The 20,527-nt window shown below is 34.8% G+C and overlaps 1 protein-coding gene across 3 annotated transcripts in view; it reads right to left on the reverse strand.

The window, feature by feature from the left end:
• LOC128990915 (RING finger protein 17-like) overlaps window positions 1-20,527 on the reverse strand; it is a 184,978-nt gene that overhangs the window by 45,477 nt on the left and 118,974 nt on the right. For 2 of the 3 annotated variants that reach the window (XM_054413573.1, XM_054413571.1), the window contains exons 5-11: window positions 16,518-16,721; window positions 15,825-15,976; window positions 9,771-9,931; window positions 8,892-9,134; window positions 8,200-8,352; window positions 2,710-2,839; window positions 956-1,087 (exon numbers count right to left, since the gene is read on the reverse strand). In XM_054413573.1, the coding sequence (XP_054269548.1) occupies window positions 956-1,087; window positions 2,710-2,839; window positions 8,200-8,352; window positions 8,892-9,134; window positions 9,771-9,931; window positions 15,825-15,976; window positions 16,518-16,721 (1,175 nt within the window). The remainder of the gene's footprint in view (window positions 1-955; window positions 1,088-2,709; window positions 2,840-8,199; window positions 8,353-8,891; window positions 9,135-9,770; window positions 9,932-15,824; window positions 15,977-16,517; window positions 16,722-20,527) is intronic. The other variant, XM_054413572.1, reaches the window with a different exon arrangement.

A 20,527-nucleotide genomic window follows, 5' to 3' on the forward strand; every position in this document is an offset into this window, starting at 1 on the left:
CTGTACCGGCTCACCCCAAAAGTCTCATAAAAAACCACCAAAATAATTTTTATTCACATTCTTACGACTAACTTTGTGTAAATTATTAATTTAAAAAATTACTTAACTACAATCAGCTGGACGGACATAACTAAGATTTAATTCAGTTCAATATATGTAAACTGTGTCTGGTTAAAAGTTTAGTTAGTACAGTACAGCCATTTGAAAACTTTTTTGATAAAATAAAAAAATTTGCCATCCGTGGGGACGATGTTCGGAATTTTTCTGTGATCGAAGATGTTCACAGTTTTGCTGAAACCACATAACACATTCTATATTTCACAGTGACTTCGGATGTACTTGATTTTGCAGTGACTCATCAAGACTGCAGAAGACCTTCACGATTTCACAGTGATATGGGGGGGGGGGGGGAAATCAAGTGAAATACTAAGTAAAAGGTCAGTTTTCCTTGAATTAAACTTTTGATTCTACTATAGATTTCTTTATTGCCTTAAGAGAAGTGACAGCAGTTTTACTAAAAATGTGGTATATTTCAAACCTTTGAATTCTTTGTGACAGGACATTGATAAGATTGATTAATATCAAGAATAAGCACTTTATTATCCAGAAGTTTGCATTGGACAAGGCAGTGAAGGACAATAGAGTATTAACTACTAAAACAAACAAAAAACAGTACATGTACTCATAGCCAATTTTCTTTTGACACTCCAAAATAATTATTGGAGTTAGTTCTAGTACTGCATCACAATAACAGCTGTTTTTAGAAGATGATCAAAATAATCCAGCACTGCCAAAGTATCCAATGTTTGTTGTTGGTCATAAATGCTGCCGTATTATCAAGCATTTACTAAATATCTTACATCACCCACAGGTCAGAGGCTAAACCATGCAGTTCAAACATAATATCTACCCTACCTGCGCCATAACAGATGAAGAGAGAATAAAACATATTTACTTGTTAGTCATCTGTGAGAAGAGTTTTACAGCTTCACGTGACCAATTCCCTCCAATGGGAGTACAGCTGTTCAAGCTGCAGTGGATTGCTTGGTCTGGTATGGTGAAGTACTTCTCAGACATGGTCCGTATCCTGTGAAAAGTTATCAATCAACTAATCAATTATTTATTAAGATGGGGACGCCACTAGGTGCGTATTTTAACCCAAATCCTATGAGTGATGGATGAGTGGCACGATCTTGTAGTCTTGTAGTGACTAAGGCCGACATGTTCCTTAGACCAGCTGTTAATTAATAGCCCATACAGCCAATGGCAACTAAGGGACCTACAGTTTATAGTGGAATCCGAACCACATTTTTGTCTTGTAATTAACAAATTGGTCTAATTATCAGGATAGCACTGCGGGTAGTCGTAGTACTCACTAGTACGGAGATTAGTCCACACCAGGGAGCATCACATCCACAGTGCATCTCTATAAATATCCACAATTCGTGACCTCCTAGTAGCTGGATTACAGGACGACGCCACCGTTCCAGTTAACCAATCAAATAAACATTCAACGTTCACATTATACATTGGGTAAGTTGCTGCGTCAAGACGGAGTTACAATAAGTACTGTAGCTGGAATTTAGATAGACTGGGTATAAGGATAGAATTATGGTTCATTGTTCAATCCTCGATACCAGAATACTTGAACAGATCGGTTCAGTGCACAAACGTAATAAAAATAAAAATAATAATTTAATAGTGCACGGATATATTTGCTATTTTAGTGGCTTTACATCACTTTCAAGACGTCTACCCATTTCCTACATATAAATGTGTCTTTATAATCTACTTTTGCCATAAAAATATGTGTAATATGCTCAAATTATTGTTATAATTAACAAAAAACCTTGAATTTAATCAAATATGAAATGTTCACCTTGACGGTTACAGAGTTGATATACTAGGTTTGATTGGAAATGAATGCCTGAGAATTAAGGTGACAAAGGGCAGGATAAGCAGGCTTACCTTAAAAATTCTAGGCATCCCATTTCACTTAGTATACAAAGAAAACACAAAGGGAACACTGAATGTTTCAAGGCCACTGGCTTCTTTCTCAACATTACCAGTCACAGTTCATTCTGGAAGTCTTTCACTGGTAAGGGAAGCAGTGTTGCCAACACAATATGAATTTGTAAATGGATATTTACAAATGAATACTGTCATTCGTAATTATTTACACAAGAGTCCAAGCCTGCTTAAGGTATGGCAAAGGGAAAGGAAATTGCTACAGGTATAAACCCAAAACAGCTATAATGAAAAATAATACAGTATTAATACATACAGTAAAGAACAAAAAAATATCAAATGTGTACATACATAGAGAATATAAAACCAGTGATGATAATCGTCAAAAAGAGTGAATACAAATTAATAAAAATTGACCACATTGTAGAACATTTTACTTATTTTGGCTGAAAATCTGCCAAAATAAGAAACGATCTGAGATTGAGGTTTTGGGGCTCACTGAATTTGGTAAACATTTGACATGAAAGTTCCCATACAGGTGGGAGGGAAGGATCTTATTTTTTTTATTAAAACAGCTGTTTAAATCTTGTATATTATGTATTGACATCTAATGCACAACTCCAATGACCATAGATCCTAGAATGAATTATAAATAATGATGATAAAAGAGAAATCATAGTATACAAAGAGGTGTGATTATTTTAAGTGAAAGAAATAACTATACATACTAATGTGACTTACGATTTCTTTGGCACTCGTGCAACATTTCCGTAGTCCACGTAGTACACTTCACACATGTCACCTTCTGTTCTAACAATACGGCCGCGATACCAACAGTTGTCTTGGGAATAGTGCACTAGATATACTCCGGCTGAAAAATATAATTAATAAAATATAGACCTGAATGTGAATCATCGACCAAGTAACATTTGTTTGTGAATAAAAAGTAATTCTGAAAAAAAATCAATAACATTAAGTAAGTTTTAGTTAGTTTTAAGAATATTATATGGAAGAAGAAGAAATAATATATATTATATTTGGTGGCTGTGACAATGGCGGAGAGACTTAGGTGCTTGTTTGTCCATGTGCAAGGATACAGATAAATCTCTGTTTTGTGAAGGAATGTGCAGTTTTTGGCACCACACCAAATGGGTTAACATCTCTGCAAAGAAATACAATGAAATTCACAAGGTGGAAGAAGAAATCCGGTGTTTTTAAGGTGTGCGACGACAGAGTGATGAGCCTGATTATTCTGTATAGGCCCCCATTCTCACTAGGCTTGCCCTAGTGAGATGAAGGTATGTCCGCCATGCCATTCATTAAACAACCGAGTGTTTTTTTATAAATTCTGTAAAAAAATTATAGTTTTGTTTATTTTATTAAATTTATGACACAATCCATTGGAATAGATCGGACAATGGTGTAGAATTCAAATATACAATAGTGACAGTTGAAACCAGAAATTTCTAACCTCAAAACCTATGTAAAACTTTAACAAGAATATGGAATTAATTTAGAAGATTATATTTATTTGAGTTTGTCGCATCCAAACCTGGATGCGAACGAAGGAGGATCAGGTGCTCGAAATAATTAACACATTTTACGTTAAGAAAAACCGCATTGGTGTGCGGGAGCTGGTGAGGTACGACGATGACTGTCGGTACAAAGAGTGTCCGGTGATCGAGGTAGCAATGGGAACGGTAGGTGGTGTGATGGAACAACCAATGGGGTTAGGTTAGTTTATTCAATTAGGCCATATGACGTCACATCGTACGATATCTAACGGTACATGGATCGAGCTAACAAATTTAATACTTGTAACTATTTGAATCTGAATTAGAAATATGCAATTCATTTTATAATTAAATTAATACACTACAGAGTTAAATAAATATAGATTTTTTAATGAACAATTTAAACTGTTTTATGTTTACTTTTAATTCAGTTTATTCAATCATTTCATTCAGAATACAAGTCTATAAAATCTTATTCTATCTCATTATTATTAAATTAATCTCATTATTCAACATGAAATTGAAACTGTATTGTACCTACATTGTTATTGTACAGCATTGTTAGTTATTACACCTGTTGCAAGTCCAGCTTACAATTTACTTGTTTCATCAGTATTTTTGAATTTGGAATCTCACCATTTTCATCTGGAAACTAGGGGTGTGCGAATAGTGATTTTCAACCTCGAGCCGAGCCGAGCCGAGCTTTTTAAAATATTTTCGAGCTCGAGCTTTTTCGAGCCGAGCTTTTCCTAGCGTCACCTTATAATAATAATCTATATATATAATTCCGTAAGTCAAATTTTTGTAAAGAAATTGTGAGTGACTGGATGGCCGTAGAAGGATGGGAGGGGTCTTATTTTAAAGGTCTTGACGTGAATTTTGAGGGAAAACTATTCATTTTTCTTAATTATGCGCCAAAAGGGTGTAACAGAATAAAAAAATTTATATTTAAATAGCATGGGAATCTAATTGTATGTATTTTTATTTAGTGTAAACACAGCTGTGATTATATAAATTGAAAAAAGTTATAACTACACCTGAATGTGCATATATGTTATTATTTTGTTATTGTAAAATTGTGTGTGAAGCAGTAAACAACACAAAGTGAAAATTAGATCAAATCTTTTGAACTGTAAACAATTTGATACTTTTAAGCTTAATACTTTACAATGGATTGTTTTTTTGCACAGTAATGTATAATGTCGAAAGACTACCACGCAGAGTTATTGTTCCTCGAAATGAAAACAACAGGCACCAGATTTGGCACAATATTAATGGAAGAAGAATAAATGAGCATCGGATGAACATGAATTTATTCCTGTGTATAGATTACCACTTTTAAATGAGATTGCATTACACAAGGTAGGACCAAAGAACGATTTGATTTGGTAAAATTTTGGCGCAAGGACGAACCTTCACAAAAGTGGGCATTTATTAAAAAAAACCAGTGTTTACCCATGGTCAACTATATGTTGCTTTTAGAAAAGTAAAGAGGCCAGATTATGTTAAAATAGTACTAGAACCATATAAAGACCAAGTAATCGACCGAAATGGATACTACAAAAAACAAATTGTTTCAGAGAGATTTTGTCGTAGAATTAGCAGTTTACAATTTCGATGATGACATTATCTCTAGGCCTATGTGTTTTTCTAAGATAATTTTTCTATATTTAAAGAAATCTATATAGATTTAATTAATAGTCTTAAAGATTGTTTATTGGAAAATGTTCCATAGTTGTAAATTATGATTAGAAAGTTTATATTATAAACACACCGCATGTCCTTTGGAATTTTTATTTTAAATAGAGCAGACATCAAAATGCATTATGCAGGTATGTAATAACTATTATACATATCATAATTTACAAAAATGTTCAATGATAATTCAAGGTAGGGTAATCCATGAGACTAATAATTTGTACAAAATAATTACCATAATATAGGGGCTATTGCCCCTACAAGCCACTAGTAATAATAAATCTTTATTGTCGTTTGGTAATATAAACATTACAATAGACAAGGTCAACATGTTTTGTTACATATGTTAAATAAAATATTAAATATTCTACAGAAAATGTTAAAATAAAGTTAAAAGGATAAAGCATCAGTAATAATAAAAACTTTAAAATTAACAGGGAAAAGACCATAACAAGAACAAAGAATCATCAAGACTGCTTGGCCTCACATTTAAGCGTTAAAAAATCTTCATTCTTCAAAAACTCATCAACTGAATAAAAAGCACGACTTGTAAGCCAATCTGATAATTTTGACCTATACAAATGAATACTTTCCTGATTTCTAAAATATATTGGAAGTTTATTAAATAGTTTTATTTGCAAGCATTTATAACTTTTGATAAATTTTGATAGCCTGGCTTGAGGAATATATAAATCTTTTGATTGTCTGGTGATATACCCATGGATTGAGTTGCAAGGAACAAATTTATTCAGATTCTCTTTAACGGAAACTAAATTGTAAAAAATGAAAATATTAGAGAGTGTTATGATTTTATTTTCAGCAAAAAATGTTTTGCAACTAACCCTATCTGGAATTTCAAACATAATTCTGAATTCTGAACATTATCAAAAAAATAAATTATTAAACATTTTTCTTCAAAAAGTGCATAATAATAATAATGTTCAGTCAATTTTTAAATAAACACAATATTATTTTAATATGTCTAAAAACATTGAGAATTGTCAAGACATCAAATAGTAGATAATCACGATAAGAACTGAACTGAACTAAATTAAGATGCAAGAAATAAAAGGATATGATTGAAGGCCTGACGAGATATGCAGTGCAGACTGAGCCAATCAGATTGTCTTTCATAACAGAACAGCGCTATCTTGAATGACAACAAAACAACTAGCAAGTCGATTAAATATGTGTATTGTAACTACTATGAATATTTTATTCCATTTTGTATAAATAAATAAATATAAAAACACGTGATTATTCTTGTTGTTTTCCATGCACAAAATATTTTTGTTTTATGAATCGTATTAATCAAAAAGAACATGATTGGTTTGGATCCAAAAAGGTGAAGAGACAAAGTAAAAAGTAAAATTATATATTAAAAAATATATAATTGACATATAGAGGAAATAGACCAAAACACTAAAATTAATAGAATAACACACAAAGTAAACAAGAAATGAAATAATGAACACGATGATTTAACACTGTCACTAAATTCTGTTATCTAGAAGGGTCGGTGAACTAATCAATAAATAGCCAAAACCAGTTTCCTCCCCCATTTCTCTCTCAGTCTCACCACCCCCCCCCCCCTGAGCCGGGAGGCCCAGCACTTTGTCCTTGAAACACCCTAGCCTCTGAAACAATAAACCCTTACACCCGCGTTGCTGTTTTGACAACAGGGTTATGAATGCATTCACTATTTTTCATTTTCCAGGATTAACTCTCAATTATTATTATTTGCAAGTTACAAATAGGAAACTACATCACATTATGGTATTCAATGACCCATGTATTATCAAAAATTAATAATCCATTACTTATTTTGATAATAAAAAGCATTCATTACAGCACGCACCACTTATTGATATTTAAATAATCATCAAAGTAACTGTTACTTTATACAAAATAAAATAGGTACAAAATTGTGTGGCCAGTCAAACTTTATAAACAAACATTTTATTCTATAAAATACAGATGGTAAATAGGGGTTGGTTTAAAGGAAATAAAATACAAAACAGATAATTAATTATTTTGTTAAACATTAGAAAGGTTATGGGATTGATTGAACTAAAATAACCGCAGGGAAACTTATAAGTAGAAAAGTCGTCAACCACAATCTGTTTAATCAGTACATTGTTAGAGAGAGCAGAGAGAGAAAGAGAGATAGCAGATAGGGGCGTTTGATAAGGAATCTGAAAAAGTAAACAAACAAGGAACAACGACACGACACGACTGATACTTGTTTACAGCCTTATTGTGTCGCCCACTACATTTGCACACGTGACCACTTTTTGTTTCTTCCTTATCTTTCATCCCTCCCAAAATAGAATTCCTGAAATTGTTTGTTGGTATAATCTCCCCTCCCACACAAGGCCCAGTGCTCAGTGCGCACTGTAGGTTGTCACGGCAACCGTGTGTCGTCATAGCGACGAGCCAATCACGCACTCGCACTGCGTTGTATATTACGATACGAATAGCTGTGTTGACAACGCGATAGGTGGTAGTTTGTCTCTTTACTATCTCCTCAAAATTACGATCGATAATCATTGCGTCTTGACTGAGCTGAGGTTCGTGCTTATCAAACCTCGAATGATTGAACAACGTAGAATTGTGATAACATTGTTTCCAATTACGACCCAAATTAAGTGTTTTTTTTAGTTTTGACTTAGTATTAAAAGCTCGGCTCGAACTTCGAGCTTTTTCAAAATGCCTCGAGCCGAGCCGAATAATGAAAAGCTCGACCAAAAAGCTCGAAGGTTCGAGTACTCGCACACCCCTACTGGAAACCAAAGCTTTTGCAAAGATTAGATTGTTAAAGCGATTTGAAATTTGGTTTTAACATATCACACTCCTGGGGGGGAAACTGGATTAAGTCGGTTATGGGGGATGAAGACTTAATCCACCGTAACTGTGAAGCAATAAACAATCTGTAAATTCCATGACCATAAAGTAAAAAAAAAAAAAAAAAAATACAGAAATGCAATTTGGTTCAAACAGTTAGACAAGAAATACTTACCATTGTGAATCGTTGCAGGTAAGGTTTTACTTCTGTTGGCATTTTTTGAGAAGTAAGCTCTTAGTCTAGCTATGTCCTGGATATTACGAGAACGCTGGACATAGAAATTGTTTGGAGAGATTAAATGACTTACTTGGACCATTTCAACAGTATCTGAAAATAAAAAAATAAAAACTTTCAAATAAGAATATGAATAGGTAATTAGAAATTTCAAGTAGGCTTAGTTAAAAAGGTTGATTAAAGTAATGCCAAATTGAAAAAAATATCTAAACCACGATGGTAAAAATTATGTTTTCCTCATCCTCAAAAACCATTTGTAGAGCTTTAAAAATAACTTAGCAATAGCATACCATAGCTTGTTTGTAAAGTGTTATCGTTTTAGGGTAGTTAAAACCGTAAATTTTTAGTTTCTATGTTTCTTTTTTTTATAACAAGTTATCTGTTGTAGGCTTCTTGTTTATTGATATTGATGAAATTTGGCAAATTTATACAACACTGTTGATGTTAAAAAAAATTAACCTACCCTGTACCAGCAACCCAAAGTACTCATAAAACATATTTTTAAATAGGGAACAATCTGAATCTGTAATGTTCAAGGGGTATAAATTTGATCAAACAAATGGAAATTCGCTTAGCCTGCAACTTGCTGCAGTAATGATAATCCATGATACCTCATTCACTGATTTAACTACCTTCGGCCAGTGGCTCGATGTTTTTGAGTCGATCCACAAAGCTCTCGTGAGATGCCAGGGAGTGTGTGGATCCTGAAAAATTGTTGTTGTTTCTCGGGAACCCCTTGTTTGCTAATGCTCCTGCCTGAGACTTGTTACTGTTACTCATCTGTGATGGGGTAGGCGACACAGAGGGTTCAAACACGTTCATCAGCTTCTTTTGAGTCACAATACTCGGGTCCTTGCTTTTGATCAATTTGAGGTCTAAAAAGCAAAAATTGTTTAAAATATGATCACACTACAATGAAAATATATACTTTTTCCCAAAGGTTCTAAATCAACAAAAACAGTAGGCCTATGCCTAATATTAAAAGGCTTACTTAAGTACTGTATGGCTATTTTAACCCAAAAAATAGCACCACCTGCCTGGATATAAAATTGACAGTTAAGTATCAAACATAGAAATTAACAAACAAATATGGAAATAAAGAAATTTCTATAAAAGCAATATTTATTTCTAATTACATATTTCATCAAATTATTTTTTCCCAATAGGCCTACAAGAAAATTTAATTTTTGTCCTATTTAAAAATCATAGGTTAGAGATAATGAGGAATCTATAATGATGACAGTAAGCGGCGTACTAAGGAGCTTTACGTAAAAACAGCCCTCTTATATACAAACAATATGCATTGAATATGTATAATTCTACAATATGTATAATTCTTAGGAAGTAACAATAAGTAAAAAGATAAAAATATCAATCATATAGGCCTACATTAAAAAAATATTACTAATTGGGACTTCCCAAATTTATCCTAGAAGGTAGAATAATAAAGAGAGTATGAGTAGTTTTCTTGTTCTGTTTAACACTTTTAAGAGCTAAGTAATATAGTATACCTGGTTTCAGGAATGGATTTGGTTGATTTTTCAAATCCTCAGGTGTGTATGATTCAGGAAGATCATCTTTAGAACATAGTTTGAACATTCTATGATGACTCGGGACCGTCACCGAGCAGTGGTTAGCCAAAGCTTCTGTTATATTAGGATCAATATCCAATCTGGAACAATACGGTAAGCATAAAATGAATAATATTTTATTTAGATACACAGAGAGAAGTTAAAAATCCTCCCGGAATGAAAAGTGAGGTAACTGGATAAATATCTCTTCCTCCTGCCCAAGAAAATACCCAATGGGCTAAATAAACAAAACTGTAATAAAATATTTTTGATCAGTTTAGAAATATGCAGTGAAATGACTTGTTGAATATAGTAAAATCAGACCGCATTTGACAGATGATTCAAGGGTAAATTACACCACTAATCAGAGGCCACGTACATTGAACATTGTCTGTTGATAAATATGCACATACTTGAAAATTGTTATATATGTATATGTATGGCTTTATAAATGGATTCAATCCAGTATGTCCCAATGGACTGGACTGGAGTAGAACTAGCGCCAGCGGCTTCACGTCATTCTTCACTAATCCAGGTACAAAGTGAGATCGTTTATTACAGCTCTTCTTAAGTATATTTTATCATAGTTAACATGGTGGCAGCGGTGATAAAACCCAACCATTATTGATTTCTTGAAGAATATATGATAATAGATGAAAAAGTGAAGTTTCTTTTAATCTGTGCGAGTTTTAAAAAGTCTGTTTTTCGTGGTTGAAATACACGGCAAGGTAGTAAGTTTTAACACAAAACGTGTCGGAACGCTAGACTCAGAAAATCTCAATTTTGTTTCTAGAGCTCATTAATTGTAAATTACCACTAAAAGCTCTGTTGGATTTTTCTTTTACAAACTTTCAATTTTTATATGCACTTTAGATCTTTTTATAGTAGGCTAGGCCCAATCAGTTGGCATAAAATTGAAAGTAGGTCATGGAAGTTTTCATGTTTGAGAGTGCAAGAAAAGTTCAAGTTTTGACAGGAAAGAAGTAAGCCTAGGCCAACTCTACTTCGATGTTTGAAATTAGTTAAACTTATGTTGAAAATGCATTGCTATGAAATTAATATACAGTTCTATGCCTAATTTACTAGCCTATAAGTGTGAACAAAATATAAACTATTTAAAAGGCTAAAAAATTGTAGGCCTATGCCTAGTTTGTGAGATTTTTCTAAGAGTACCGGTAGGTCTAATACTACCAAGCCTAAAATATCGGCTTAGTTTATTTAGGACAAGTTGATTTGGTAAATATTTAACTTCTTTTTATGCATTTAAGCTACATTTATTTGTTTGAATTTTTAAAATGCCTAAAGGATCTCAGACGGCTGGTTCTGAGGATGAACTTGTAAAGCCTAGTACGTTGGTAAATTTAACTATGAATTTGCCTCCACCATCATCTATGGAAATAAAGGGTGATGTCCTAGACAATTGGAAGTTTTTCAAACTTCAATTCGAAAACTATTCAATAGCCACTGGGCTGAATGATAAAGATGAAGAAGTTAAAGTAGCAACGTTTCTGTCTGTAATAGGCAAGGACTGCCTTAAAATCTACACTAGTTTAGATCTAGGCGATGATGACAGCACAGAAGATAAATTGAAGACTATAATAGCAGGCTTTGATAAATATTTTCAGCCGGAAAAAAATGTTATTTATGAGCGATATGTGTTTGGGTCAGCTAATCAGTTACCGAATGAGAAGATAGAACAGTACGTATGCCGGTTGAGACAGTTAAGCACGACTTGTGATTATTCAGCTCTAGAATCTGAAATGATTCGAGATAAGTTAGTTTTAGGTGTTTCAGATCTAAGTCTCCGCAAGAAACTTCTGTCGGATAGCAAACTAACCTTGTCTGCGGCCATTGATATATGCAGGGCTCACGAGGCTACTGATAACCAGTTGAAGCATATCAGTAAAAATGAAGGTGCATGCGAACAGCAACAGGAGGTAAACAAGGTTTTTATGAAGGAAAGAAAACATCAGAGCCAAGGTAGGCCAACACATTTCCCTAGTTTTAGAAATAGGAGAACTTGTCTTTTTTGTGGGAACAATCATGAAATGATAAGAGATAAATGTCCAGCTTATGGAAAAACTTGTGATAGGTGTAATAGACCAAATCATTTTTCAAAAATGTGTAACAGTTCCGAGTCAAGACCTAATAAATGGCCTAATGCACCCAGAAAAAATAAGTTTGCTGATAACAAACACTCTGTTAACATTGTTGACGAAACTGACAGTAGTTCAGAATCTTTGTACAAAATTGAGAGCCTTAATTTAGCTAGTAAATCTAATTCAGCTTCGGACAAGAAACAATGGGTAACTAACCTAACTTTCAGTACAAGGCCTAGGCCTACTCTCGATCATGACCAGGTTTTTTGTGACTTTGAGTGTCAGCTTGACACGGGTGCTTCGTGTAATGTTATGCATAAATCTGACTTTGATAAAATCGCTCGTAAAGCAATTTCAGAATTCAGCAAGCCTAGTCTTAAAGATTCTAGTACTATTTTGAGGTGCTACAGTGGCAACACTATAAAACCAGTGGGTGAGACTGATCTTGTTTGCTATTTTAATGATAAGGTGTATTATATGACTTTTCAAATTGTCGACATTCCTGCGTATCAAAGACCCCTTATTTCTGCGGAGACTTGTAAACAGCTAAAGATTTTGCAGGTAAAAGCACAATTGTGCAAAGTTGAAGATGTTGATACTTCGCTGTCAAATAATACTAACCAGCAGGACAATGATATAATTGATGAATTTGATGATGTGTTTACGGGTCTTGGTTGTTTACCAGGAATTTTTCACCTAGAAGTAGATGCTACTGTGGATCCTGTTAAAAACTCCCCGCGCAAAGTTTCCATACCGCTTCGTAAGCAGTTGAAAGAAAAGATTGATGAGTTAGAATGTCAAGGCATTATTGTAAAGGAGAATGCTCCTACTGAATGGATTAGCAATATTGTAGTCGTTATGCGTAACGGCAAGATGCGAATCTGTCTTGATCCACGACCGCTTAACGTTGCTCTTAAGCGATCACACTATCAAATTCCAACGATCGATGACGTTTTACCAGACTTATCTAAGGCTAAAGTTTTCTCAGTGATGGATGCAAAGAATGGGTTCTGGCAAGTAAAACTAGATGAAGAGTCGAGCAAGCTAACAACATTTTGGACACCACATGGAAGATATAGGTGGACACGCCTGCCATTTGGCCTAGCTCCCGCGCCAGAAGAGTTCCAACGTAGACTACATGAAGTACTATATGATCTTGAAGGAGTTGCAGTGATCGCGGATGATATATTGATTTATGGTTGTGGTGACACAGGAGAAGAAGCCTCAAGAGATCATGATAGGAAGTTGAGGATGTTGCTTTTACGAGCAAGGGAGAAGAATCTAAAGTTAAATAGAAAGAAGATGAAGCTTAGGCAGACAGAAGTATCTTTTATGGGACATGTTTTGTCGAACACAGGATTGCGTCCCGATTTGTCTAAAGTACAGGCCATCACTGAAATGAAGAAACCAGAAAATGTGAAAGATGTCCAACGATTTTAGGGTTTTGTTAATTATTTAGCCCGTTTTGTTCCCACACTTTCGGACCTCTGTGAACCACTCCGACAGTTAACAAAGAAAGAGTCAGCTTGGATTTGGGACGAAACTCATAATCGATCCTTTGATAAAATTAAACAAAGCATTGCAAACGCATCAGTATTAAGATACTTCAATGTCCATGAACCACTGACTATACAGTGTGACTCAAGTAGTATAGGCCTAGGCGCATCGCTTCTCCAATCCGGGCAACCTGTAGCGTATGCGTCACGAACGCTATCCCCGGTAGAACCTCCATGCACAGATAGAAAAAGAATGTTTAGCAATCTTGTTTGCTTGTAACAGGTTCCATTACTATATCAGTGGAAAATCAGATGTGACCGTCCAGACAGATCACCAACCTCTGGTAACAATCTTCAAAAAAGCTTTGCTTAGTGCACCTAAGCGTCTTCAATGTATGATGTTAAAGTTGCAGAAGTACAACTTCGAGTTGGAATATAAAAAAGGATCAGAAATGACCTTGGCAGATACATTGTCCAGAGCAGCAATACCTTATGATAATCGTAGTAGGAATCAAGAAGACATAGAAACCTCTCATGTTTATAAGATGATTGAAGAAGAGAACATGTTTAAAAGGATGGAAAAGGTGGATCCCACTAAACATCTAAATGTCACGAGTGAACGACTGGGCCAGATTAGGCGAATAACGCTGCAGGATCCAGTGTTAATGAAACTTACATCGGTTATCATCTCTGGATGGCCTAAACTGAAAAGTAGCCTAGATTTGTCAATAAGAGAATATTGGGGCTTTAGAGATGAACTTGTGGTCTTTGATGGAATAGTGTTTCGAGGTAGCCGTTTAGTTGTGCCTAAAGCTATGAGGCCAGAAATGTTACAAAGAATTCATGCTGGTCATCAAGGAATTGAAGCTTCTTTGCGTAAAGCTCGTGAAATTTTATATTGGCCTCGTATGTCAGAAGACATCAGGCAGTGTATTGAGAAGTGTACAGCCTGCCTTCTTAACTCTCCAGAGCAGCAACACCTTCCAATGCAAACTCCTGACACTCCAGACCTGCCTTGGACACACATAGCTATGGATGTGTTTGATTTTAGAGGACAAAACTACCTGGTAACTGTGGATTACTACTCTGACTTTTGGGAATTAGATGAGCTTCCAAACATGACCTCAGAAACTTTGATCAGTGTTTCCAAAAAGAATTTCAGTAGATGGGGTGTGCCAGTAAGTGTAACGACTGATAATGCACCGAATTTTGTTAGTTCAGATTGGTTGAAGTTTAGTAACAGATGCGGATCTGTGGCTGGCGATTTTAGAAATTAGAAATACGCCTGCTAAGGATGTGGGTGTTAGCCCAGCTCAAAGAATCATGTCAAGAAGGACTAGAACTACTATCCCAGTAACTAGGAGTTTGTTGTCACCCGAAGTACCAAGTGGAGTGAAGTCGAAACTTATTGAAAGGAAGAAGAAATATAAGCGATATTACGACCGAAAGTCCAAGAATCTGCCAGAATTGGAAGTAGGTCAAGGTGTAATCGTAAAATCAAGGCCAAATGTCAAGTATAATCAATGGGAATTTGGTTCAATCAGTAAACAACTATCAGACCGGTCTTACAGCGTAAAGACACCTTCAGGTCAGTTCAGACGGAACAGAGAATGGATCAAAGTCACACCCCAACAAACTAGTAAGTCACCCACTCTCAGTCCCCACAACAGCCCTTCTCCAACTAAGACCCCATCAGAAGATGAAATGTGTAGCCAAGAAGAACACATAACTCCAAGGGAGATAGTTTCCCCTCAACGTAGGACTACTCGTTCAGGAAGGACTATCCGAACCCCTGAAAGATATAAACAATAAGAAAACTGAAGTAAACAAGTTGTAAATAGAAGAAGTTTTGTTTAATTTTGTTATTTATCTCAGAAGATGTTTATTTGTCATTTCAAATTTATTAAACTAGAGAAGAAGTTTTATTATTTTAAGAAGAGAATGTTGTTTATATATCATTTAAAAATTTGAAAAGTGAAGAGGAAGTTTTCTTTGTTTGAAGAGGAAGATGTTATATATGTATATGTATGGCTTTATAAATGGATTCAATCCAGTATGTCCCAATTGGACTGGACTGGAGTAGAACTAGCGCCAGCGGCTTCACGTCATTCTTCACTAATCCAGGTACAAAGTGAGATCGTTTATTACAGCTCTTCTTAAGTATATTACAAAAATGTAAAAATAACTGTGGCCATGAGATAAGCAGTTTGGAGGAATATGGTTCTATCACCACGTCAGACTGCAGTGTTACCGCATACAAGAATGAAATAGTGTTGTATCTAGGTATATGCACAAGGATTGAATAGTTACCAGACAGACGCTGAGAGAATTTTTTATGTTTAAACATTAAATTCTACATAGTTTTACCAATACGAAACATATCTATTTGTTCAACTTACTCAAACTTTGGAGAGTCCCCCTCATCCAAGACCAAGTGGCAAGGTGTCGCAGTGACGTTCCTTAACTTCTCAATCAAAAAGTTGAGAGGGAACTCTCTGATCTTGTATGTCTTCAAACTGTCATTGCTCAATGTAAGCAAGTCCTCAACTTCCTGCAAGAAAAACAATACTAGTACAGAATGTCAGGTTTGTTACACATACTTGGCCTCCATTACAATACTAGTACATAATGTCAGGTTTGTCACAAACTTGACCCCCATTTGTAGTTGACTCTTGAGATGCCGGTGTTTTATGGGTAAAATCGCACAAGTTGCAATAACCTTTGAGCCTTAATTTGTACAACATTAGGGGTCGTACCATTGTGTTTGGAGTTAATAGACCCACAGCATACTAAATTTTATCAATCAAAATCGTTAAAGCACTTAAGTGAAAGATTTGGTTTTGTTGATGAAAAAAAAACTGTTAAAAATAAAGGATTCAACAGATTTTTTAAATGTATGGAAAAACTGTAAACCTAAACTGTAACATGTAATAAAGAATAAAATAAAATGGAGGAACTTAAATTAACAAGAGATACATAGAAAGCGCTCATACAAATTTTAAACAGAAAAATCAATGACAACACTTTTATTGATTGTTTGCTATAACCGGCAACAACTTGAACACAAGAATATAATGTCCAGTTGTACTCACTTTAAGGTTGTTGTCCAACTCTTGGTTCAGTTGGGCCAAGCTAGTCTTGGAGGAGTCGCTCACACCACGGATCTTGTTGAGCAGTTCCTCCTCCTGTCTCTGCAGCAAGCCGTGCAGGTAGTTATAGTGGACTTGGACTTGTCTCACCACCTTCTCCGTCTCCTCGTCACACGAACCACCTCCATGTTCTTGCTTCTGCAGCTTCTGTAACAAAACATGCAACATTAAATCAGCAACTACCACTTTATCCATTGTAAACTATCATTTAATAGCTTCTTGAATAGCATTATACAAATAGTAAAAAAAATACTACAGTGTAATTGATTTTTACTAGTTGCACTGACCAAGCATGAGGCCCAATTTGAGACTGATATAATCAAAATGGCGGCTTTGATTCAATGCTATTAATTGGGCACTAGATGTTTAGAAAATAAACTTCGACCAGTTCTGGAGAATTCAAGGTTGGCTAAATAATTTAATATTTTAACAATTATTTATAGGTTTTTTTTTATTAAGAAATTTATTCCCGAGCATTCATCACATTTTCTTATCATAAGGATCCGACAATTTTCTTTAACATCCCCCAAATTGTGGCCAAAGGTCTACAACATTTGATTGATACTTAGTCGATACGGTTAGTAATTCTTCCACACTGAGATGGTTTTCATACATTTTAAATATTTTAATGATATAATATCAAGCCTATGTAAAATGCTTTTCAGTATTTCTACCTGATCTTTTTCTGTTATGAAACCTAGATTTTGTTAGCTACAAAGGCTGACAAAGAGTAATTTAAGAATGTCATTAGACATAACTTTTTTTAAATTAATCTATCTGCATTTCTATGTTTGAGGCCTACTGTTGACAATGACTGTGAAGAACAACTAGACCAAAAGTAATGAAAATTTTAATATTTTATTTAAGAACATTTATTAAAAACTAACTGCTAATAGTAGAGGATTGTAGTTTGAGCATTACCACAGACAAGGCTGTAGCATAACCTTTTTCCAATGTTGAAGATTAAAAGACAATTCTAAAATAGTGTCTTGATACAAATGTCGGATCATACCGGTACTTAATTATAAGACTCGATTAACAAGAAGTAAATAATACTTTTATCCATCGAAGAAAATTGTTTAACAAATTTTAGCTACTGGTTTGCACAAACAATTGATATCTTGACACTTAATAATTTACTATTACAAAATGACCAGTGCTGTCAAAGAATAACATCAAACGCAACACCAGCTTGAAGCGTAAGTTGTCAAGTGACATGTTCACTGTACAGTGCACAGTGTGTGCAAGAAGTGGAAGAGCCATGACAAAGTGGCTGATTCTTGACCCAGTTGTACAAGGTAAACACCGTCTGTGGTTTGTAGTTTCCGCCGCAGCCGCAACGTCCAATGCCCTCAACTCATCCCATCTCCTGTGCCTATTACACTGATAATGATTTTACTCGTCCACTTTTAATCTCGAATGAGTTATTTAACAACAAGAATATGCAGCTATTATCTACCTTTTTCGAGCTCAACGATTCGCTCTCAAAAAGTCTTTTCCTTTCTTAAGATTCTTTGGAAGCTAGCTGCCATCTTGGAATAATTTTAAACAGCTACTAAAAGGTTATACAGTATATCATTCCAAAATATTTGTTCAGATACCAATGTCATTGTAATTTAGATATCTAGGGGCATTGTTTCAAATCCAATAATTGAGCAAAATATCATTTAGTTGTGGAATTTTTCAAAACGAAGTGAGTAACACTCAAATTACTAATTTGAACTCATCTTTTATTAGTTTTTTAACTCCATTGTGTTATTCAACATAAATCTGTGTTTCTTCTATAATTCTGTTAAGGAAAATCAAAGCATTTGTAAGCCGGGTTGACACGATAAAAGTTGACTAGGACCAAGTTGACCTGTACAAGTAGACTTGGTCCAAGTTTAAAATCAGCTGAGTTGACACTGAATCCAACTTGGATACTAGTAGATGCTATTAAAATGGCGGATTTAGTGTTGGAAGGGATTGATGCTGTTGCAGAAATGCTTATGATTGAGTTGAATGAGTACAAAAATCGTGTTAAAAGACGTAAAAGAAAAATTTGGACAAGAGAGTGGATTTTGAGACGTAGTTTACAGGGTGCATCTGAGAATTTTCTTAGAGAAGTGGAATTTGAAGACCATGATACGTATAAGAACCACCTAAGATTGACAAGGTTACAATTCGAAGAACTTTTAGAGCTTATAAGCACAAAGATTCAAAAACAAAATACAACTATGAGAGCTGCCTTGCCAGCGCGTATAAAACTTCAAATAACATTGCGTTATTTAGCAACGGGAGACTGTTTCAGGACATTGGAGTGCTTATACAGAGTTCCAAAGAGTACCATATCTAAATTTATTCCAACAGTTTTGGATGCAATTTATGAAGCACTTGAAGAATTCATACAGGTAAGATATAATAATAATCAAATCAATAATATATTGAACAAAATGCTACAGTAACTTGTTTATTTTATAACATTGTTAATTTATAACAACACAAATAACAAGGTATTATGTAAATTTCTTTCCAACTTAAATTTAATATATATCTTGCATTGCGGTTTCCAAAATGTTAGGTGACAATTCTTCATTATGGAATACCAATTCAACTATCTGGTTTGAACTTTCATTATTCACCAGATTTTGCATTCGTCTGTTCTGGATCATAGTCATGATTTCAGACTGGCATTCTAATGCCTGGTTTAGTGGCAGCTGTCGTAGCTGGCACGCTATATTTTGGCCAAAAAAGGTAAATTCATCCTGAGGTTCCCTCTTATTTACTTCTTCTTTCAGAGCCTTCAAAGTTCCCATGGTTTTCTCAATGTGAGCAGGTATATTTGATGCTTTCATTTTCTTGCCCTTTTTAGAAGAAGTAGGTGAAAGATGTCTTTTCAATGTGCCAGTACTTGATATCGACCGCTGGGCTGTTTCCGTTGTGTCATCAATCAATGTGACTTCACTTGGCTGGTCGAGCTCATTTTCATCATCAAGAACATCGATGTCTCTATTATCGTTAAAATTAGTTTGCCTATTTTTTGTATTTTCTGATGACGTGCTAGGTTTCACCAATGTTTCCTTGTCCTGCGGTCCACTATTACCATTGCAATCAATAATTGTTTCCTGAAATAGAACAGTGAAATGAACACACTATCTGAATAGAGGCTTTTAAAAAATTTGTAATTAATTGTAATAAATAATAAAATATACCTATAATTTTGTAGGTTCCCAAAACAAAAGAAGAGTGGGAGGCAGTTGAAAAGGGATTTCAAAATGAATGGGATTTCCCAGGATGTTATGGTGCATTGGATGGGAAGCATGTAAATATACAACAGCCATCACATTCAGGAAGTGAATACTTTAATTATAAATCTCACTTCAGCACAGTTCTCTTGGCACTTGTTGATAGCAAGTATTGTTTTACCTTCATAGATGTAGGTGGGCAAGGCAGAGTAAATGACAGCAATATTTTTAACGACAGTTCCCTCAAAGTTATTTTGGAGAAGAAAATGCTAGGGTTTCCTGCTCATGGAGTAATTGTCGGTGATGAAGGATTCCCATTAAAAGATTATTTAATGAAGCCATTTTCTCGTCGTTTAAAACTCACGCACGGCGAGAAAATCTTCAACTACAGGTTGTCCCGTGCAAGAAGAGTATCTGAAAATGCATTTGGAATTATGGCAATGAAGTTCCGAATTTTCAGAACTGCAATCTACTTATGCCCAGAAAAAGTCGACAAAATAGTGAAAAGTACATGTGCCCTTCACAACTGGCTAATAAAGACATCTCCAAGCCTGTATATGCCTACCGGAACTGCAGACATTGAGGGTGAAGATGGAGTAATAAGGTCTGGGTCTTGGAGGCTGGATCTACAAGAAAGTCGTTTAGCAAGATTACCTACTCAACAAGGGAGTAATAGATACTCAGCTTATGCTGAGCGCCGTCGACAAAAATATGTACAGTACTTTTTAA

This window comes from Macrosteles quadrilineatus, unplaced genomic scaffold (assembly GCF_028750875.1).
Source record: "Macrosteles quadrilineatus isolate MER2022 unplaced genomic scaffold, UCM_ALF_1.0 Scaffold_3__2_contigs__length_128488019, whole genome shotgun sequence".
Taxonomy (NCBI): Eukaryota; Metazoa; Arthropoda; class Insecta; order Hemiptera; family Cicadellidae; genus Macrosteles; species Macrosteles quadrilineatus.